The 19,472-nt window shown below is 64.8% G+C and overlaps 1 protein-coding gene across 2 annotated transcripts in view; it reads left to right on the forward strand.

The window, feature by feature from the left end:
- The window catches only part of OSBPL5 (oxysterol binding protein like 5), a 49,689-nt gene that overhangs the window by 9,950 nt on the left and 20,267 nt on the right, over positions 1–19,472 (forward strand). Inside the window, exons 1-3 of one of the 2 annotated variants that reach the window (XM_047692764.1) lie at positions 14,494–14,612; positions 17,042–17,198; positions 19,087–19,169. In XM_047692764.1, coding sequence (XP_047548720.1) covers positions 17,063–17,198; positions 19,087–19,169 — 219 coding nt within the window. In that variant the 5' untranslated portion in view covers positions 14,494–14,612; positions 17,042–17,062. Of the gene's footprint in view, positions 1–14,493; positions 14,613–17,041; positions 17,199–19,086; positions 19,170–19,472 lie in introns of those variants that run through there. The other variant, XM_047692762.1, reaches the window with a different exon arrangement.

Genomic DNA, 19,472 nt, shown 5'->3' on the forward strand with positions numbered 1-19,472 from the left:
GGCAGAGGGGGCCCATGGTGGCCCCTTCCAGGGATTTCCAGAAGCCGGCCAGGTGGGATGGACAGGCTGCCTCCAGACCGCAGGAGATGACCCAGCCGTGAGGCTGCGGTGTTGCTGCGTTGCCTGGAGACCCTCCCCAGGAGACGGGCTGGCATTTGCAGAGTCATGGGCCAGTTTTCTGCAGGGTTGATGCTGGGACAGTGTCTCAGCCGCACGGGGCTGGGAGGGACGTGGGAGGCTGCTCACGGGGGACAGGGCGAGGGGCTGATTTGGACATGCCCCACATGGGGCACAGGGATGGTGGCTGTGTTTGAGCGGAGCTGCCTGCTGTGTCACTCTCCTCCGGTCTGGACAGTGTCCAGAGGGAGAGGGTCTTCGGCCTCATCCTTGGGGCAGGGGAAGGAAGCCCCACTCAGCTTCGGTTCAGGCCACTCCTGCTCACAGCTTTGACCTTGAGCTGAGGGCCTGTGTCGGGCAGGGACTGCTGTGACAAGGGACCGCATGCTGGGCCGGGACCCATAACCACCGAAGCCTCCTAGCGTCTCCCAGTTCCGCAACCAGGAGTCCAAAATCCAGGTGTGGGGAGGCTCGAGGAGAGGATCCTTCCTACCTCATCCAGCTTCTGGGTGGTGGCCACATGGCTCTTGTCTTCATGGGGCCCCTCCTGTGTCTCTGTGTGTCCTGTTCTCATACAGGAGCATAGTGGTCAGGCCAGGCCCACCCTCCTCCCCTGTGGCCTCGTCTTCACTTGATCACATCTGCAAAGACCTTACTTCCAAAGGGGGCCACATTTGGGGGTCCCAGGGTTAGGATGTAGGACATATCTTGGGGGGGACACCATTCAACCCACTGCACCCGGGAGAGGGTGGCCACAGCGGGCAGCATCCGGGAGCTCGCTGTGATCCATAAAAGGGAGAGTTAAGAGCCGGGCTCAGCTCACCGGGGTGATGGAGAGATGAGGGATGGTTCCAGAAACACGGAGGTGACACAGGTATGGTCACACTGTCTTCCCAGCGATCCTGGGTATGGGTCAGGAGCTGCCCTGTGTTACACATGAGAGCTGAGCTGGGAATGAACACAGGTGTGACCACTGGGGCAGGACATTCACCCCACGAGGGAGGGGGTGTGCCCTGCGCCCCCTCACCAGTGTGTCCATGTGTTTCCACAGCACCCACCCGCGCTGGGCACAGGCCACCGGCCCCAACATCCAGGATGCAGGAGGCCAGGGTCTTCAGCCTCCAGGCCCCCGCCCTGCCCCTGAGATGTCCCTGCCCCTGAGTCCCTCCCGGCCCACGGCTCCTTGCATCCTGCGGCGACAGGCGTCCAGGCCTGGGTGCGTTGTGAGTGCCCACATCCAGGCAGCAGCACAACTCTGTCCCCGAGGCTCTGAATTCTTCCCACTGTGCGGCTCTCTGCTGCCCCCAGGCCTGGAGGGGGAGCCCGAGGGAGGGCCGCTGTGACCAGGGCACCCAGGAACCAGAGCGTATCCCTCAAAGAGAGCCACCTCCAAACAGAAAAGGAGAAAACAGCGCCCTGGGACTCGGGACCCTGAGAACATCTCCTCGGTGCCCCTCTGCCGGGGGGCTGCTGTTCCGGACACAGACACACGCACTCACACACGCTCTGGTCCTGAAGCCCCTTCCCGTCCCATCCGGAGCGCTGCTCCCGGGACAGCTGTGCCCTCGGGGGAGGCCAGGCTAGCGGGGGGCATGGTGGCTGCTCGGGTCACTCCCGATGCGCTGACGGTGTGTGGCCCCGTGTCCACATGTTGTGTGCACACGCCCATGTGCAGCTGTGTGAGTCCGGGGTGGGGGCAGTGAGCACTCGGGGTAGAGAAGGGAGCAAGCGGACCCTGCACCCTTGGGCGCCAGCAGCTGTGCCCTGGAGCACACAGAGAGTGTCCAGGACCAGGCTGGGGCGGTGGCTGCCCGCAGACATGTCAGGTCGGGGAGAGGTGGTGATGATCAGACAGGCAGGAAGGGACAGGAGGCTGCCCTTGCCTTGGGGGAGCTCCGACCTGTGCTGGGGCCGGGGTGCTCGGTGGCACTGACGACCTGCCGGGGGGGCTGTTGGGAATCGCATCTGCCCTGGGCAGCCAGGCTGCCGTGTGTTAGGGCCAGCACCTCTGAAGGGGGCTACGCTGAAGGCTGGGGAGTCCTGAGTGTTGGGTTCCCAGCCAGTGGGAGTGCACAGTCTCGGGGGGCTGCAGGCCGCTGGGACTCTCCGCAGTGGCTGCTGCCTCCTCTTCCCTATCGTGGTCGCGCCGGCTCTGGGTCCTCAGCACCTTCCCTGTCTCGGGGAGGTCCAGGGCCCTCCACCCAGCTCGCTGTCACCTTTTCTGCAGAGGTGACTGGCTCCTTTTCAGTCTTTGAAACTCTGAGCCTTCCTGGGGGGATGGGACTCGCATGGGCTCGTTTCTTTTCTTGCTTGAAACCTTTTAAGAAATTCTCCTTTTACGTCTTCCAGAGAATGCTTTCAGCTTCTCCTTTTTCACCGTAGAGTGTGGAAAATGTCAGATACACCCAGAAGCAGAGGGGACGGTGGAACAGAGGACCCTGGGCACCCCGCGGTCGCTGACGCCAGCCAGGCGGTGTCGCATCCACCTGAATGCGGTTCAGAATAGCTTTTTGTGCTCTCCCCCCATTCTCCCTCCCCCATGTTGTCTTTCTTGGGCCACTTGCCTTTGACAGCACCGGCAGGGAGGGAGGCGTCCGGAGGAGCACAGCCTGTGGACCGTGGGAGGGCGCCGGGCCCCCCGAGGCTCCCCTCCAGGTCTGCGCCCCGTTCCCGGGACAGGGCCCTGTGGCCACCCAGCACTGCAGAGCACAAAAGGCAGGGAAGGTTCTGGAGCTCACCCTCCTCCCAGAGACCCCTCATGAGCTAGACCTCCCAGAACACACCGTTTCCTCCTTCTGCAGTGGTGGGCTTCTGGGAGCAGAGCCCCTAGCTCTGCCTGCGCTGGTGGGCCCCACCCTGGCGTACCCCCCGTCTGTTCTTGGCCACTCAAGCGAAAGAGAGGTCAGTGGTTCAGCCCAGTGTGGCTACTAGGCGCCTAATGTATACATAGCCCAGTGGGCCGGACCCTCCAGGAAGCATTCGTTAACCTGCTAGTCGCCCAGCACTGGCTGCGCCCCGGCCCCCCTGCGGCCCCCAAGATACAGGCCCTCCTCCTTGCTTCCTTCCGGCTGGTGATGGCTCTGCTGGGGCGTTTTCTACTGTAAAGCCACTCGTGCTTATCGTGGGGGCCGAACAGATGGGGGAGGCCCTTGTCACACACGCTGGTTTACACACAGACGGATGACGACCGTCCTTGTCGTCGAGGCCCCGCCTGGCGCCGTGGCACTTGGCTTCTCCTGAGCCCCCACCCCGCCCAGTTGCGAGACGCGGATCCCGCTGGCCTTGTGTGACCGCGTGTATGACCTCGGCGCCCGTGGCTCCCTCACCGCCCACACACACCCGTGCGTGGCGTCCTCCTCCTGCGGATAACACTGCAGAGCACGTCCCTCACGCAGAGACCAGGAGACAGGATTTTAGTCCCGATGGTGAATCTTTGAAGGATCCGAGCGCGGGGTGGCCAGCCTCACTTTTACAGACGTTCCCTCCTCTCTCCCTCCTTCCGTCTGCCGCGTCCACAGCGCCTGCCTTTGAGCTGGGCCAGCGGTCAGTCACCGGGATGACCAGCAGGGTACGGTGGGGGGCCCCCAAAGCAGAGCGCTTCCCACCGACCTGCAGACCGCGATCTGTCACTGTGGTCCAGGCTGGTTCTGTGACGAGGCTCCCCTTACCCCCACCCCACCCCTGGGCAGCTTGAGGTCAAGGGCAGCCCCCTGCCAGGCCCCCTGGGGACACAGTATAAGACGCGTCCACTCTGAGGGCTGCGGACGAGCGAGCACGCCTGCTCCAGCCTCTTCCAGGCTCCGTGGGGCCCTCAGGACCCCGTCCCCGGGCAGGTGCCTGGGGCTCCTCCACAGTCAGGACGACACCCACGCCCGGTGCCCTGGGGACAGGCAAGGCATGCAGCGGGTCCCTCGTGCTGTTGGTGGGAAAGCCGCCTCTGCCAGGTCCACGGTCTTTCCCAGGTCAAGCCCGGGTGCCTAGATTTGCCGAGGGGGAAGCGGAAGGCTGGAGGTCACGCGAGTGGGCAGATCGCCCGGGAGCCGTACTGGGGCGCCCGGCTCGCTGGCCATCCCCAACTGAGGATGTCAGTCTGTGTAGTCCTCGCTGGGGACAAGGCTAGGGGGCGGCTGTCGCACCGAGACCCCTCTGTCCTCCACTGAGCCTGGTCTGAAATCCCAGCCCCTGTGCGGCAGGCGTGGCGGAAGGGAGCGGGAGGCACGTGAGTAAATGGAGGTGCTGCCCCCCACGGTGAAGGGTGCTCCACGCGACCCCATGCTCTGGAGGTCCGTGCTTCTCTGTGCCACACGCTATTTCCCAAGCCCCGGAGCTGCCCCCAGACTGCCCCCTCATGCCAGCAAGAAACCTGCCCATTCCCAGGAACCTGGGGCACACACCGGCGCCCACCGGCCACTAAGCGGTCCTGCTGGAGACGCGTGGTCAGAAGTACGGTGGAAACCCGGTGTCGAATCAGACAGCCAGGGCCAGACCGGACGCCCTGTCCCCACGTCCAGCCTCGGGGCCCGTGGGGGCCTCCTGGCCTCCTCCCGGGCTGGACGCTCTCCATGCATCTTCTGTGACCCCTACACTCAAGGGCCCTGCAGGTCACTGCCAGGATCCCCTTCTGCCCTCCCAGAGAGTGCCCTGGATCCCTCTCCCTGCATGAGCTCCAGCAGACACCCAGGCGGCTCTCTGGGCTCCTGGGGCCGAGGCGCTGGGGCTGGTGTGGCCCAGGCAGGCCGGACGGACGGTTCACAGGTGCGGCTGCTCCCAGGGACCGTGTTTGGAGCAATTTTCAAGCTGATCCCTGGATAGCTCTCAGCCCACCCAGGTCCTCCGGGTGTGCCGCCGGTTGGCACGACCTTCCTCCAGTGATGAAGCAAAGGCACGTGATGAGCACCCGCTCCAGAAGTTCCTGGCCCCGACCCTCGCTAGGCTTGGCGCCCTCATCGGTAAGACGTGCACTCAGCTCTTGCTGGTTTGGGCAGGGCCTAAGCGTCGGAGTCTGGAATACCTTCTCCAGAAGTTGGCTTCCAGCTCGCACCGACCCCCGGGATGCCAGGACCCTGATGGACATGGCCATTCCGAGCTGTGGGGTCCTGAGCTGGCCCTGGGCGGAACCAGATCCAACCCACCATGGCCAGTCTCAGCACCCAGGGAGCCGTGCTGGCTTGCTGGAAGGTTCCGGGCTGGGTGGGTGGGTGGCAGTGAGCTGAGTGCTGAGGGGGGCCGCTGCCGGGGCTGGAGGAGGATGTGGGCAGCAGCGAGGCATTGTTGGCCCAGGGACAGGCAGAGGTGGCATGGCCAAAGGCCCAATGACCGAAGCTCTCTGGCTTTGGGGGCCTGGTGTGGGAGCAGGCCAGCAGGAGTGGCCAACACCTTCTGGGGCTCGCTGGGGCTCCTGGTAAAAGGGCAGGGGCAGGAGGGTCTGGGGCATCATGCTGGAGCCCTGAGGGGGCGAGGGGGCCACCCTGGATCTGCGGAGGGTGCTTGGCGGCAGTGAGAGGACCCAGGAGGTCATCGGCCTAGGCCAGGCGGGCGTGAGGGGCCTGCGCAGTGGAAACAGGAAGCGGGTCGGGGGGGTTCCTGCAAGCAGAGGGGAGCACTGCGCACCTTCCCGGGCTGGTTGCATCACGGCAAACCCCTTCACCCCCATCCCGGAGGCTCCATTGGGAAACCCTACAGGGAGTTGAAGGGTGACCGCCAAGAAGATAGACCATCGTCCTAACCCCAGAACCGTGAAGGTGTCCTTACTTGGCAATTTGGGACTCACAGATGGACCAAAGTGAAGGGTCTTGGTATGAGTTCATCCTGGATTGTTTGTTGGACCCTAAATCCAGTGACTTGTAGGAGACGGGAGAGGGAGTTTAAGACAGACACACAGGGACGGGGCCACGTGACCTGAGAGGCAGAGGCTGGAGGGACACGGCCACAACCTTAGGACGCATGGAGCCCCTAGGGAAGAGGCGGGAAGGACCGTCCCTCGAGCCTCCAGAGAGTGCAGGGTCCTGCCCACACCTGGAGTTCGGACTTCCGGCCTCCAGAACCGGGACAGAATGAATGACTGCAGCCAAACTGTCCAGCGAGTGTGGTCAGCTGTCTTGGAGGCCCCAGGACACTCATGCACCCCACTTTGGGGAAACTTGTTAGATGTCTTCCAGAAGCCTTGAGACCCAGTAGAGCCGCCCTCCCCCCGCCTCCCGGCCACCTCTATTGTCAGCGGCCGACACGGGGGCCGGACTTGGGGCTCACTGGGCGGCTTCTCAGCTGGGGGAGGAGGAGGGGGCCAGGGCCCTGTTGGGGGAGCCCTCCAGGCCTTCTGCCTCCACCTCCACTGGCTGTCGTTGGCTCTGGGGGAATGTCCAGCATTCTGCCCTGGTTAGAGAGGAGAGCCTGGAGGGGAGGTCATGTGCTCACCCCATGTGGGGCCCTCCCACACACGGGATGATCCAGGAGTCTAACCCCACCTGGCACCAGGAAACCACTGGGACGCTCCCCCCAAGCATCACCACCAGGGGCTGGGACAGGCTGTCCCTTGACACCAAGCTGAGGCTTCTTGGACCGATGGTGCGTGCTCAGGGCTGGGTTCCCTGCGGTGTCCGCAAAGGCAGGCGTTGCTGGAGGGACTGTGGGCTGTCAGTACCCAACCTGGTGGGCAGGTGTCCGTAAAGCCCACCCCGACCCGGAAGGACACGTCATGACCCGGGGCCGGCCTCCTGTCACTCTTGGTGTCATTTTTAGCTGTCACCTGCTGTTGACGAGGTGCCTGCTGGTGCTTCATGCCTTGGGACTTGTCATCTCCTAGTGTGAGCAGCGTGTCTGGGAACAGACCAGATGCAGGCTCAGATTCCCAGCCCTGAGAGCTGTGGGGGGGCCCAGCCTTGGGGCTCCGGCTCTCCAGGGGTCTCTGGACCCTTCTCCGTGTCTCAGTGACTCCACTGGACAGCTCCCAGTTGGCAGGATTTGGGGCTGTGTGGCCTCTGCTTCAACATCTTGAAAATGGGCTCAGGCGTGCCCACTGTGCTCCAGAGAAAGGCTCGTAGGTCCTGGGCCAATGCCACACGGCTTGGGGTGAGCCGGGGTCCCGTGGGGATGGTGCTCGGTCGTGAAGTTCAGCTTTTTAAAGAAGACACGGCAGCCCTCACCTAGCACTGCCACAGCGCCTTCCTGCACAGCGCCCCGCCCCACCCCCAACGTACTGCTTTCATGGGTGAGTCCGAGTCCCCGCGTGGACGGGCTGTGGCATGCTTCCCCATCAGCCTTTGGGGGCTGGGCTGCCAGCACGCTTTGGTGGTCTTGAACACGTGCATTCGCATTGCTGTGTGGACCTTTGTTTTCATTTCTCTCTTAGCCTCTTTGGGGACCCTTGGCATGGTCCCCCCATCCCCCTGTTTTCTCCGGTCAGGCTGTGACACCTTCTCAGCAGGAAGCCAGGCGACCTTGTGCAGGCTTGGCTCAGGACTGGGATGATAGGCTCCTGGGGGGCAGGGGGCTGGTGGCCGGGCCTGGGGGCCTGCAGACTTGGCCACCACACCCTGGAGATGCCAGGTCACCTTCCTGGACCGTCCCTTACCGTGGCAGGACAGGAAGAGGGTGCTGGGCTCTGTGCCGGACTCGCCGGTTCACTTTCTGCACCAGACACGTGACTCCTGACAGAACCGGTTTCCCCGTACGCTGCCAGGGAGGGGCAGGGGGAAGCCGGGGCTGTGGGCCGCCTGCAGCCCGACTTGGGGTCACCGCCAGCTGCCACAGTCGGTTACCCCAGAAGGGCCTGGAAAATAGGCTCCCTTCACACCCCAGCAGCTGCTGGCCCAGCCCGTCGGCAGGGGAGCAAGGCCTTGTGCTGGAGGCTGAAGGGAGGGGGCCTCGGGCCATGCGAGACCCCATCGGCTTTGCCCAGGAGAGGTGCGGACAGCCGCTCCCCTGATGAACGCAAACCTGCAGGGCCCAGCCACACAGCACATAGTGGGTGCTCCGGGCTGCGGGAGCCGGCCACTGTTGGACCCACTGCGTGCAGCACCTGGAAGCGGGGGTGTGAAGGACAGCCGTCCGCCCAGTGGGGTTGAGGGCTCTCCTCCAGGGCCGACAAGGCCAGGGGTCCAGCAAGGACCACAGGCAGCCCCGCAGACGTTCTGTTCTGCTCTGGCTTTCAGGACAGTCCCAGCAGCTGTGGGGCGATCCCCGGGGCTCAGCATCACCCGCCCTAGGTGAGCTGCCGGTCGGGGGCCTCCCCTAACCAGCCCCATGCCCTGGGCAAGTCCACTCATCCTCGGGGCCTCAGTTACCACATCTGTGGAATGGAGAGAAGGCAGGAAAAGGGAGCATTTGGGGTCGTTTTGCTTTCAAGACGTGCATCCTCCCCGCCCCTGGACGGGGAGGGGGGGATCATGCCTGCCGCCCTCCTCTGACTCACTCCGCATCCGGGGCCGGTGAGGACACAGTGCAGGGGTGGCGTGTGTACGTTGGTGGACCTTCTGCCGTGTGAGAACTGGGACTGATCGGGGAGGAGGGAGTTCCTGGTTTATGCAAGGACTCACCTCCGAATCCGGGGAAGCCAGGCCTCCCTGCGACCCCTCCATCCACGCGGCTCGAGGGATGACCGAGCCCCGAACCCCTGTAAAACCTGTGTCCACCTCAGTGCTGTGCAAGCATGAGCTGGAGCCCTTCTGGAAGCCCCACTGTGTGGGGTAACACGGCCGAGGGGCTGGACCCATGTGCTGGGGCGGAAGGGAGTCTGGGGTCCATGAGACACGTCCTGCCGTTGGCAGGAGCGATCACGGCTCTGGGTGGCTTTTCTGCACGTGAGGAGTCCTTGGTGGCCCCTGCTAGCAGGGGAGGCTCCGCTGGCCACGCAGATCCAGAGGGTGGAGAGGAAGGCAGGGGCTCTGCTCCCCTCAGTGGGCAGGCGGGGCACTTGGTACCCATATTAAGGCTGTTAGAGCAGCCTGAGCGTCATTTGCAGGAGCAGAGGAGACAACGGGGGGCCAGGGTTCTGCCCCTCCAAGGTGGGGAGGCATTCCCGCCCAGATCTGGAGCCTCATTCCCAGCAGAGGAGAGCGGGGGCTTCGTTAGGAAAGGAGCCTTCCCCCCCGACCTGGGTGCCCATGTGGCCGTGGGTGTGTGGAGTCCGAAGCCGGGCATTAAGGAGGGAGCCTCGGAATCGCACGCCGGGTGGGCAGCCGTCCGACGTGTCTTCTGTGATGTATTTTGAATAGTTAGTTCTGGGCACGATTTTATTTTTATTTATTTTTTTTTTAAAGATTTTATTTATTTATTTGACGGAGAGAGAGAGATCACAAGTAGGCAGAGAGGCAGGCAGAGGGGGCAGAGAGCCTGATGTGGGGCTTGATCCCAGGACCCTGGGATCATGACCTGAGCTGAAGGCTTAGGCTTTAACCCACTGAGCCACCCAGGCGCCTCTGGGCACAGTTTTAATCATGTTGACCCAGGCTCCTGCTCATGCTTCTGTCTCAGTCCTCCTGGGGCCGGACCTTAGCAAAGCAAAGGTGCTCTGTGGACGGGAGGCAGCTGCAGCCAGAGTGGGGGCAGGACAGGAGCCGGCTGAAATCCCACTGTGTTCCAGGGACATCCCACCTGGCCCGTGTCCGAGGCCAGTTCTGGGACATGACAGCCACATAATTACCGCTCAGCGTCCGCCAGCCCGGATTCCCCCGGGGCTGCCAGCAAACCGAGGGTCCCCGCGTGCACGTCGGCCCGGCCACCAGGCTCGCTCCAGCTCTGTCTGAACCCTCCCTCAGCCTGGCATCCCCAGGTGGTGGCTTCTGTGGGGACGGCTCCCTATGAAGGGAGACCGCGCTGGTTCCCGCGGGCCCTGGCGCCGAACCTCCCCGGGACCTGCGGCGCACCTGTGCTCCTCAAACACCGGGCTTCCTTCCTTAGGGCTTAGCGTTAGCCCCAGGAATAGTGCACCCTGGGCTGCTGCCTCCCCCTCCCCTCCTCTCCACCCCCCGCATTTCTTCTGTTCTCACTGTGGGGCTCCAGCCTCCGATGACTCCCATCGGCGATGAAGGCGAGAAGAGAGAGCAGCCGATGTCTGGGTGTACGGGTCAGGGTCCTCCTGTGTGTGTGATGGGGGTTGGGCAGGAGCAAGCCCGGAAGGCCTGGAGCCGGGAGCCCCCAGCAGCCTCCCAGCAGCTGGCTTGCTGCCGTGCCACAGGTGGGTGGGGGGACACTGCCTGTCCCGTGGTCCAGGCTTCCCCTCTTTCTGCCGGGGGAGGGCCCCAAGACCAGGCTGGGCTGGCACACATGGTGGCATCGTGAAGCTCCAGTCGCAACCCGGACCGGCCTCGGGGACAGACCGGTTGGATTTCTGTTGTGGGAAGGCTGGACATCACATTTCCACAGACCCCACATGCCCAGCAGCCCAGGACCAGGGCTGTGCAAAGGGGGTCCTTCGAGATCGGGGGTCCGTCTCCTCAAGTGCGCGAGGGCGTCCCTACCCAGTGCCGAGCAGCTTGGGCCCAGGCAGGCTGGCATTTAAGACAGCCCACAAGAGCCCGTGAAGGAGAGAGGGCGCGGGATGGTCCGGCCATCCTGCAGGCCACCCCGTCCTGAGATGCGAGATGTGCAGAGTGGGAAGCCGCCGTCTGAGCAGAGAGGGGAGAAACCAGCCCGAGGGCTCAGCCTGCTGATGGAGCCCGGCATGCGGGGGTGTGGGGGGGGGCCCGGCCTGGCTTCTCCTCTGCACAGGCAGGTCCTTGGTAGGACTGTCACTAGGTGGGTCCCTGCCCGGGCCTGCTACCGACTACTCAGCTGAGGGCTGATGCCCCCGTCGAGGGCCCCGGCAGGGTTGGGTTCCTCCTGCACTCCCCTCCACCCTGCCAGCCCTGCCCCATGTCCTTGTCCCTGCTGTTTTCTGGCTCCTTCAGGGAGGGGTCCCCACGCTTACCTACCTGCTGACCCCAGAGTCCCCTGACGGGAGCAGCTGCAGAGGGTCCCGTAGGGGTGAGGGGGGGTGGGCAGTGGAAGAGACCAGGCGGGGGAGTCTGGAGGCGAGCATAGGCTTGCCCACGCTCCTGGGGCTCTCCTGGGGTCAGCAGCGCTTGGCCGTCTGCAGCCCCAGGGTCCCAGCCTCAGGGACAGTGAGGAACACGTGAGCTTCATCTCCCAGCGGCCGGTGGCCCACTTTGTCCAGCTTTCCTGTCAGAGCCTGCCCACCCTCGAGGCTCCAGCCCCGCGGGGAGGGGAGGTGAGCAGCGTGGGCTGCAGATGGCCATGTGCCCGGCTCTGGCCACGTGCCCCACTGTGGCAGCCACCAAACCACCTGTCTGCCTCACAACCAGGGCAGCGGTGACCCGTGGGGACAGCAGAGGCCCCCCAGGACAGAGGCCAGGACCCCCGAGATGGGGGGTGAGAGCATCTCTCCTAGAAGAGGATGTGGGGCCTGAAGCCCCCTCCCTCTTCCAGACGTGGACACTGAGAGTGGTCCGGGGCCCCCTGCAGGCCTGGGTCGCCTAGCTGGGCTCCCAGTGCCCCCGTTCTGGTCGCCCTCCCTACCACACCCCTGCCCCAGAGAGCACCTCTGCTGAGCGGCAGCATCTGAAAATCAGTGCCCTTGCTGTTGGGACAGAGGGCAGGGTCGGGGAGGGACATGGTGGGGTCAGGCCCGCAGGGGACCACGTGGAGTCCTGCTGGGGGGCCAGGTCCCCTAGAGCTGGGTGGGAACAGTGTGTGCCAGGGAGGGTGGGTGGGCGCGTGCCAAGGGCCCGGTCTCAACCCCCAGCCACATGGCCCGGCTGAGTCAGCCTGGGAACACCCAGGTCAACTAGCCATTTCCTGCCGCTTCCCCAGGGCCCAGCCACACTTGGTGGCCATATCTGGGAAGTGTCTCTCCCACCCAGGCTCCTGCCACTGCCAGCCTGGCCCCATCCGCTGCTTTCTGGGCCTGGGCTCGGGCCTCCAAAGTACAGGAGACTCGGGGCTTGACACCGCATCGCTAGAAAGGGCACGGGAACGGGTCACGCCATGGGCCCTCCCCTCGCCATTTTCCCTTTGGGGGCCTTGGTTTCTGCATCTTGAAAACAGGATGGTGAGGTCTGCCCCGATCTCTCCTGTACCGTAGGCATCCCGTGCAGTGGAGGACACGCATGAAGGGGCCCATCCCTGGGCGGACTGGAGACACCCCAGCTCCAAAGCCCCTTAGGCCCCAAACACCCCCGCCCAGATGCATCGGGGTGGGCACGGCATGGCCCCGAGGGACCGGCTCCCACACCCCAAAATGCATGCGGGCACTCTGCAGAGGCTGCGGCTCCCGTGGCCCGGTTTGAGACAGTGGTCACTGCCGCCCGGGGACCGCAGCCCGCCTAGCTTCTGAACCCCTGCTGGTGTCTGCTCTCCGGAAGGGCTGTCACTGCTGGGCTGGACCACGAGGTGGCCTCCGTGGGGGGCTCTGGAGCCCCGCAAGGCTTCCCACCGGCAGGGTCCTCGGGGTCACGAGCCTTGGGACCTGCTGAGCTCTCCGTGGCGGGGAGGCTGGAGACCCAAACGGGTGGTATCATGTCGCTTCATCCCTGAGCTGTTCCGTGATTCTGGAGTGTTCTCCCCACAGCCTTTCACAGGCCACCGGGCCCAGACAAAATTGCAGGCACAGCCACGTTGGTGGTGCCATGGCCGTGGCGGTAGTGGGCAGACCACAGGCACCCGTGTCTCCTGCTCCCACCAGCGATGGAGAGGAACCTCCATTCACAGACAGGTGCTCGGAGGTACACGCGGCCTAGAGAGGCCCATAGCCGTCAGAGTCTGGATGCTTCTCTCCAGCTCTGTGTGGCCCCCAGACCTCTGTGGGGTGGAATGTGGTCAGAATTGTCCCCCCACTTCTGTGCCTGCGGTGGGGATGGAAAGTGAGTTCGTTCTGTTGGGATTCTGCTGGATTCCTTGTTGGCCTCGGCCCTTCCCACTGAAAGCCGAGGCTTGGCGAGTTTTGGCCCAGATAACCAGGCCGAGCGTCCCGCCTGCCGAGCCCCGATAAGGCACCAGTGACCTTTCTTTACAAGGATCTCATTGTTCCGGCCCGAAGGTGGGCGTCTGGGTGGCGGTGGGGGGGCCATGCTCGGTGGCAGGAAACTGCCCAGGAGCAGCTTGCGGTGGGGGGCAGGTCACGGTGCTGGCTCTGCCCACGCCCCAGGCCTCGCTCTCGGCCAGTGGGCCTTGGCTCAGAATCAGGGAGCCTGTCACCTGGCAGGTCCCCAAACAAGTGTTTGAACTCAGGAACATGGGGCTGGCCCAGGCCGGGGCAGAGTCTGACCTGTACCTGTCTGCTCTGGGCCAGCCCCACATGGGACCCATGGCCCACGGATGTCCGGGGGCTCTCATGCCCCAGGTGGGAGACGGGAGGGAGTACCCCTGAGCCCTTGGGCAGCTGGAGCCCAAGCCCGGGGAGCCTCCCAGCAGGCGGTGAGGGACAGCTGCCCGTAGTGGGTGCAGCCCTGGCAGGGGGCTAGCTCAGCGGGGGGCTGTTTCCTCATCTCTCCTCTCTTCAGCCCTTTCTCCCTCCCCTCAGGCTCCGGGGTGGGTTGGGGTGGGGATGCCCCTCCCAGGGCCTGTGGGCCTTCAGTTTTCATCGTGAGGAGGACGCCCAGTGTCCGGGTCGGTAGTCCTGGCAGCCCAGCAGCCTCCCGGTGCCCGGTCCCCCGGCCCCATCCTGCCTCCTGCCAGCACCCAGAAGCGCAGGGCTCGGTCCTTGGCCGCACGGGGCTCTCTGACGCTCATGCCCCATGCCACACCTGGCTTGGCAAGCAGGCGGGAACAGGAAGCTTTCTGGGGCTGCGCTGCAAATCCGCCCCAAACCTACCCTGGCCACCTCTCTGGGATCCGCCCCTGACCTGCTGGAAAGGAGGAACGAGGGCCGTTTGTCGTGTGGCCTTTGCGCACCCCAGGGACTTCCGGGGTCCCCAAGCCCTGAGCCATGCTGCGAGCCCCTACTCCGGGCTTGTGTGGGATAGACAGTGAACAGGACAGACAGACACCAGCCCCTCTCCTAGAGTGTGCGGCATCCTGTGGGGAAAGAGCGAGAGAGGGACACCAGAAAGAAGGTTCTGAACTCCCAGTGCTATGTGGAGAATTTGCCTATGTGAGGGGAGAGGGGGGCAGCCCTCCGGGAAGCGACATTTAAGCTGAGTGTGGGAAGGACCCCACCAGGCAGAGATGTGGGCCAGTGCATTCCAGGGAGGCCCTTGGGCACGGGCTCTGCGTTTTCCAGGGACAGAAAGGGGCCCGTGTGGCCGGGACAGTGAGTGGGAGGAGGGGCGGGGTCGTGGAGGGGCTGGGAGACGGGGCGCAGAGGGGATTGAGTCTGGACCATGTTCCGCCGCTGGGGAGATGTGACCTGGATTTACTTTTGCTGTGGATCAAACGGCATCTGCTCCCAAGCATCTCGCCCCAGCCTCGACCGCAGCGGAGAGAAGCACCCAGTGTCCACAGCAGCCAGGGCAGGCAGTGGGACGACCAAGGGAGCTGTGTAGACCCTGCAGCCCTACTGAGTAAGAGTGCTGCTCCCCCAATCCGAGGGGGCTCACGGGGGCCCAAGCACAGGTGTGGGGCGTCGGGACAGAGGGGATGCCCGCTGGGGCACACCTGCACTGCGTTCGGGTGGGAGGGCGTCTGTGCCCGCAGTTAAGTCATTTGAATGTCACCTCTGATGGGTCTGATTGGGGGTCACCTGGGTCACCTCTGATGGCTAAGAGAGGGGAGGAGGGATATCAGGCTGCTGGGCCGACTGGATGGAAGGATCCATGGAGGAGGGAGGGAGGGAGAGATGAGAGGTCAGGTGGATAGATGGTGGACGGACAGACAGAGAGGCAGATGAGCGGACGGACGGCTGGATGCGTAAGTGATCGGATGGACGGCATGTGGGCAAGTGAACGGGTCGATAAACAGATGAGTGGGTGGCTGGGTGTTGGGTAGATGGACAGATAGGTACGTGGGAGGAAGGAAGGGTCAGCAGGTGGATGGAGGGTGGGGAGAGGAGGGGGGGGTGGCGTAGATGGTTGGATGGGTGGATGGAGAGGAGGAAGGAAGGGAAGAGAGAAGATGGTGTGGGATGGTGGGGAGGGAGGACGGCTTAGATGCATGGGTGGTGGAGCTCACAGAGTCCCATAGCCATCAGCAGTGCCAGGAGAAGGCCCGCTGTAGGGTCTGAGAAGGCCGCCAGGATCCTCGCGCCCTCCCCACTCCACCCTGCATGGAGCTGAAGCGGCTGTGAGCCGGTCGCAGGCGATGTGGGCGAGACTCAAGCCCTAGTAGAGGCTCCCGGGGAGGGAGGCCTGCCTGTGCCACCGGCCCTCGTGGCTCTCCCGGGGGCCCCTCTAGGTCCAGGTCATGCCTGACTTACCTGGCAGGCTGCCCCTGTCCGCTGACCCTGCCGCGCAAAGGTGGGCCGCCCAGACACCCGCCCTACTGGCCTGGCACGGGGGCTGCTGGACGCTGAGCTGAGGCCTGGGAGTGCGGACAGGAGCGGGATTCCGCAGTCGGTCCCAGGGGCCTCAGGCTTGGGCCTGGCCATTTAGTAGCTGTCTTGACCTTGGGCCAGAATCCCACCCTCTCTGAAAACCAGTTTCCCTGTCTGTAAAAGCACGAAGGTGACAAGCTCAGCCAGGTGACAAGGTTAAGAAGGGAGGGTCTGGAGGGCCCCGGGGCCCTTCACTCTGACCCCAGGCCGGGGGCCTGGAGGAGGGTCTGGGGCCGCCATGAATGCTTGGGGGCCACCCTGCCCACCCCCGAAGCTCTGTCCAGTCCCCCTCTCCCACCAGGTCCCAGCTCCGTCCTAAAAGGCCCAGGGACTTGGGAGGAAATGGGGCCTCTGTCCTGGGCCTGGCGGGAAGCCGTGGGCCCACCCAGTGAGATGGCCCAGGCCCCAGACCTGGAGGTGAGACGGCTCAGTGGGCCTTTCCCAAGCAGGTCCTCAGGCAGTGGATGGAGCATGGGAATGGGAGCCAGAGTCCCTGTCCGGCACCACCCCCGCCGTGTCCACGGGCAAGGCCTTTAGCTCCTCGAGCCGCCATTTCCCCATCTGCAGCGTGAGCTGTCGGCCCCAGGGACTTACCGTCACTGGTCACCTGCCTGCGCCAGGCCCGCCCGCGACCCCGCTGTGAGAGGACAGGGGGACCCTGGAGGAGGCCCAGGCCCGCTCAGGAGTGCTGGGCCGGGCGGCCCCGGGGCTGTTTCGGGCTGGCTTTGAGGCGGGAAGGAAGCCCATTCAGGAGTGCCGGGCTTGGGGAGAGTGTGAATTAGGGCACTCCTGGCTTTGCACACCTGTGCTCTCTCTGCGTGAAGCTGCTGGGGCGCCAGCAGCGGAGACCCCCGTGGAGAAGCCCCAGCAGCAGGAGGACAGACCGAGAGAGTGCACGGCGCAAGGTCCCAGGGCAGCGGCCTCAGGCCGATGGGCAGGCCAGCTCCCCCTGGTGCTCTGGGCCACCCGTTCCCTCTCTGGGGGCAGCGCTCGGCCACCTGCCCATGTGTATCAGCAGCCATCTCCCCACCGAGAGCCCCGTCACCAGGGAGGGAAGGTCTGGAGGCCCGGCATGGGTCAGTGGCATATCTCAGGTCCCTGCGGCCGTGGCCTGGGTCCGACAGAACCAATTCAGTGCCGGGCCTGGGGGCGCGTTGCTGGCAGAGAGAGGTCCTGCCGCACCCGTGACGGGCTGCACTTGGCTGGGCTGGGTCCTCCCTCGCCTGCCTTGGTAAGCCCAGGCATGGCCTTCCCTGGGCTGAGTGCCCCCCACTGGCCCACGGGCCCCCCAGGCCCTCCTCGTCTGTTTCTGAGACGCCCCAAGTGACCGGGTCACCCCTGCCATGCACCCCCAACCCCAGGAAGTGCACTGTCCCCTGTCAGGGTGGGTGGGAAGCTGCCCAACTGGGGCCACCCCTGCTCTGCACATGAAATGTGACTGTGTCTCTTCCTTCCTTCCAGAAGCCTCCCAGTGCCCAGGCCATGAAGGAGGAGGCCTTTCTCCGCCGCCGCTTCTCACTGTGTCCGCCCTCCTCCACCCCCCAGAAAGTTGACCCCCGGAAACTCAGCCGGAACCTGCTCTTCGGTGGAGAGAATGAGCTGTACCCCCTCAGCCCAGGTCAGCACCGGCATGGGCTGGGGGCCGGCACGGGCTGGGGGCCAGCACAGGCTGGGGCGGCCCCTGGGGCCTGGGTCCTCCCAGATTTGCGCGCGGCTCTGTGACCTCAGGCGGGTCCCTTCTCCTCTCTGTGCCATCCCAGCTAGTGCGGGCGACAGCCTTGCTTGGCTAACCCCTGCCTGGGTGCTGGGCTGTGCCGTGTGAACAAAGGGTTAGCAGGGCACTGGAGCCCTGGGACCGTGGGGCCAGGTGACAGTCTCTTGGCTGTGGAGGTTGGCAGGGGGCCCCCCGGCCCCGGCTCTGGGGGCACCCGTCTGTGGAGAGGCAGTGTGGAGGGGCGGTCTCAAACCTAGCCCCCCAGGACAGGCAGCCTGAGTCCCAGCCACCTGGGGTCAGTGGCAGGACCTCCAGGCCCTCAGTTTCCTCATCTGTAAAATGGGGATATTAGTACCCCAGTCCAGACTGGGGCTCTCATGCCTCTGGTGATAAAGCACTGAGCCCACAGGGCACAGGTCACCTGTACTTGCTGGTGCCTTCCTGGTTCCAGGTGCTCTGTGCCCCATCACCTGATTTCGCATGGCCCACCTAGCGGCGCCTAAGCTGAGCATGCTGTCCCTGTCTACGACTGCTGCCCCCAGAGAGGCCGGCCTTTCCTCCTGTCCTGGGAGACCTCGCCTCCTCCCACAACGGTCCCTGCCTGGCCTCCTCCAGCCCCCCTAGCCCTCGCCCACTGCCTGCCTGAGGAGGGAAGAGAGCGATACCTGAGGCCTTCCTGGCTGTGGTGTCCATCCTGTCCCCAGAGACCCCTGGAGAGCCTCAGGCCGACACACCGTCAGGACTTGGGGGCTTTTGGGGACCCCCGCCCAAAATCCAGAAGCAGATATGGAAAAAGGCCACATGGAAGATGCCTTGTCAGGTGACATGGGCCAGAGGCACGGGATGGCTGGGGAAGTACATCTGACCTCCATTCTCTGCTGCCGCGTCCTCCGGAGCCCGGGGAGGGAAAGGACAGGTCCCAGTTGGTGGCCAGTACCTTCTCCGGGAGGCAAGGAGCGGACAGGTCCTGGGGACAGGGGTGAGGAGGGAGGCGTGGATAGAGTAGACAAACCGGTCGGTTCCCTCCTCTGACTGCTGCAGGGACAGAGCTCCTCCCTTGCGGGCTCCGAGGGCCCCCAGTCCTCCCAGGCCAGCAGGTAGCGCCCATACTGGGAGGTGGCGGCAGCAGGACAGACCGTTGAGTTGAGGGGGCCTGGAGGGAAGGGCGCCCTGGAAGCAGAGCAGAAAGCCCATGCGCCCCCAGCCCGCCCCGCCAGGACGGTGCCCCCTTCCCAGAGCTGGGATCTGGCAGTAAGCTGGGGGGTGTAGCCGCCGCGCCTCCTCGGAGCCCCCCACCCTGTCCCCTGGCCTGCAATCCCATCTGGAAACCCGCTCCAGAATAGATGGGGCGGGGGAAGGGTGCCCGTTTCCCCCAGATTGAATCCAGACACCTGCCGGGCCGCTTCCCCGCGAGACCCAAGCTCCAGGGGTCAGGGCGAGGGGGAGACCAGGCATGGTCCGGGCACCCTGAACCCACCACGTGCCTCGGAACTGGACACCGCATTCTTCCTCTGAAAGCGGGGAGCCTGGCCTTGTGGGACCCCAGAGGATGTGCTGCACCAGCACCCCGGGTGCCTGGGCTCCTCCTGCTGGTCATGGGAGCTGGGCCTCTGCTCCAGGGTCCCTCCCAGCGAGGGACCCCAGCTAGTGGTGGTAGATCTCGACTGGCTTGCTGCCTTGCCCGGGGGGCCTGTGGCCCACCCCTCTTCTGCCTTACGGGAGGCTGGGTGCCAGCCGGAGGGGCCGGTCTGCCCATCGCACCCTGGTCCTCACCTTGGCCACTGTCTTGCAGGGAAGGACATGGAGCCCAACGGCCCGCTGCCACCGAGGGATGAAGGGCCCCCGACCCCAGGCTCTGCCACAAAGGGGCCGCCGGTAAGAGCCTGGCTGTGGGAGGGCTCAGGGACAGGGGGTCTGCCCAGGGGACAACAGAAAGTAGCTCGGGGGGTGGGGGGAGCAGGGCCACCGGGCCCAGCCCGCCGTCCCCAACCCATGTGTGCTAAGAGGAGCAGCTCTCAACCCCGCATCTGGGGAGGCTGGGACGAGGGACAGAGGGACAAACAGGGCTTGTCAGCTGGTTTATCGGGGCCCCCTTCTTGGCATAACACAGGCGGGGAGGCCGGGAACTGGAGAAGGTGGGCTGCTTCGTGGCGTTTAGGGACAGAACATACCATAAGA

Source organism: Lutra lutra, chromosome 10 (genome assembly GCF_902655055.1).
Source record: "Lutra lutra chromosome 10, mLutLut1.2, whole genome shotgun sequence".
Classification (NCBI taxonomy): domain Eukaryota; kingdom Metazoa; phylum Chordata; class Mammalia; order Carnivora; family Mustelidae; genus Lutra; species Lutra lutra.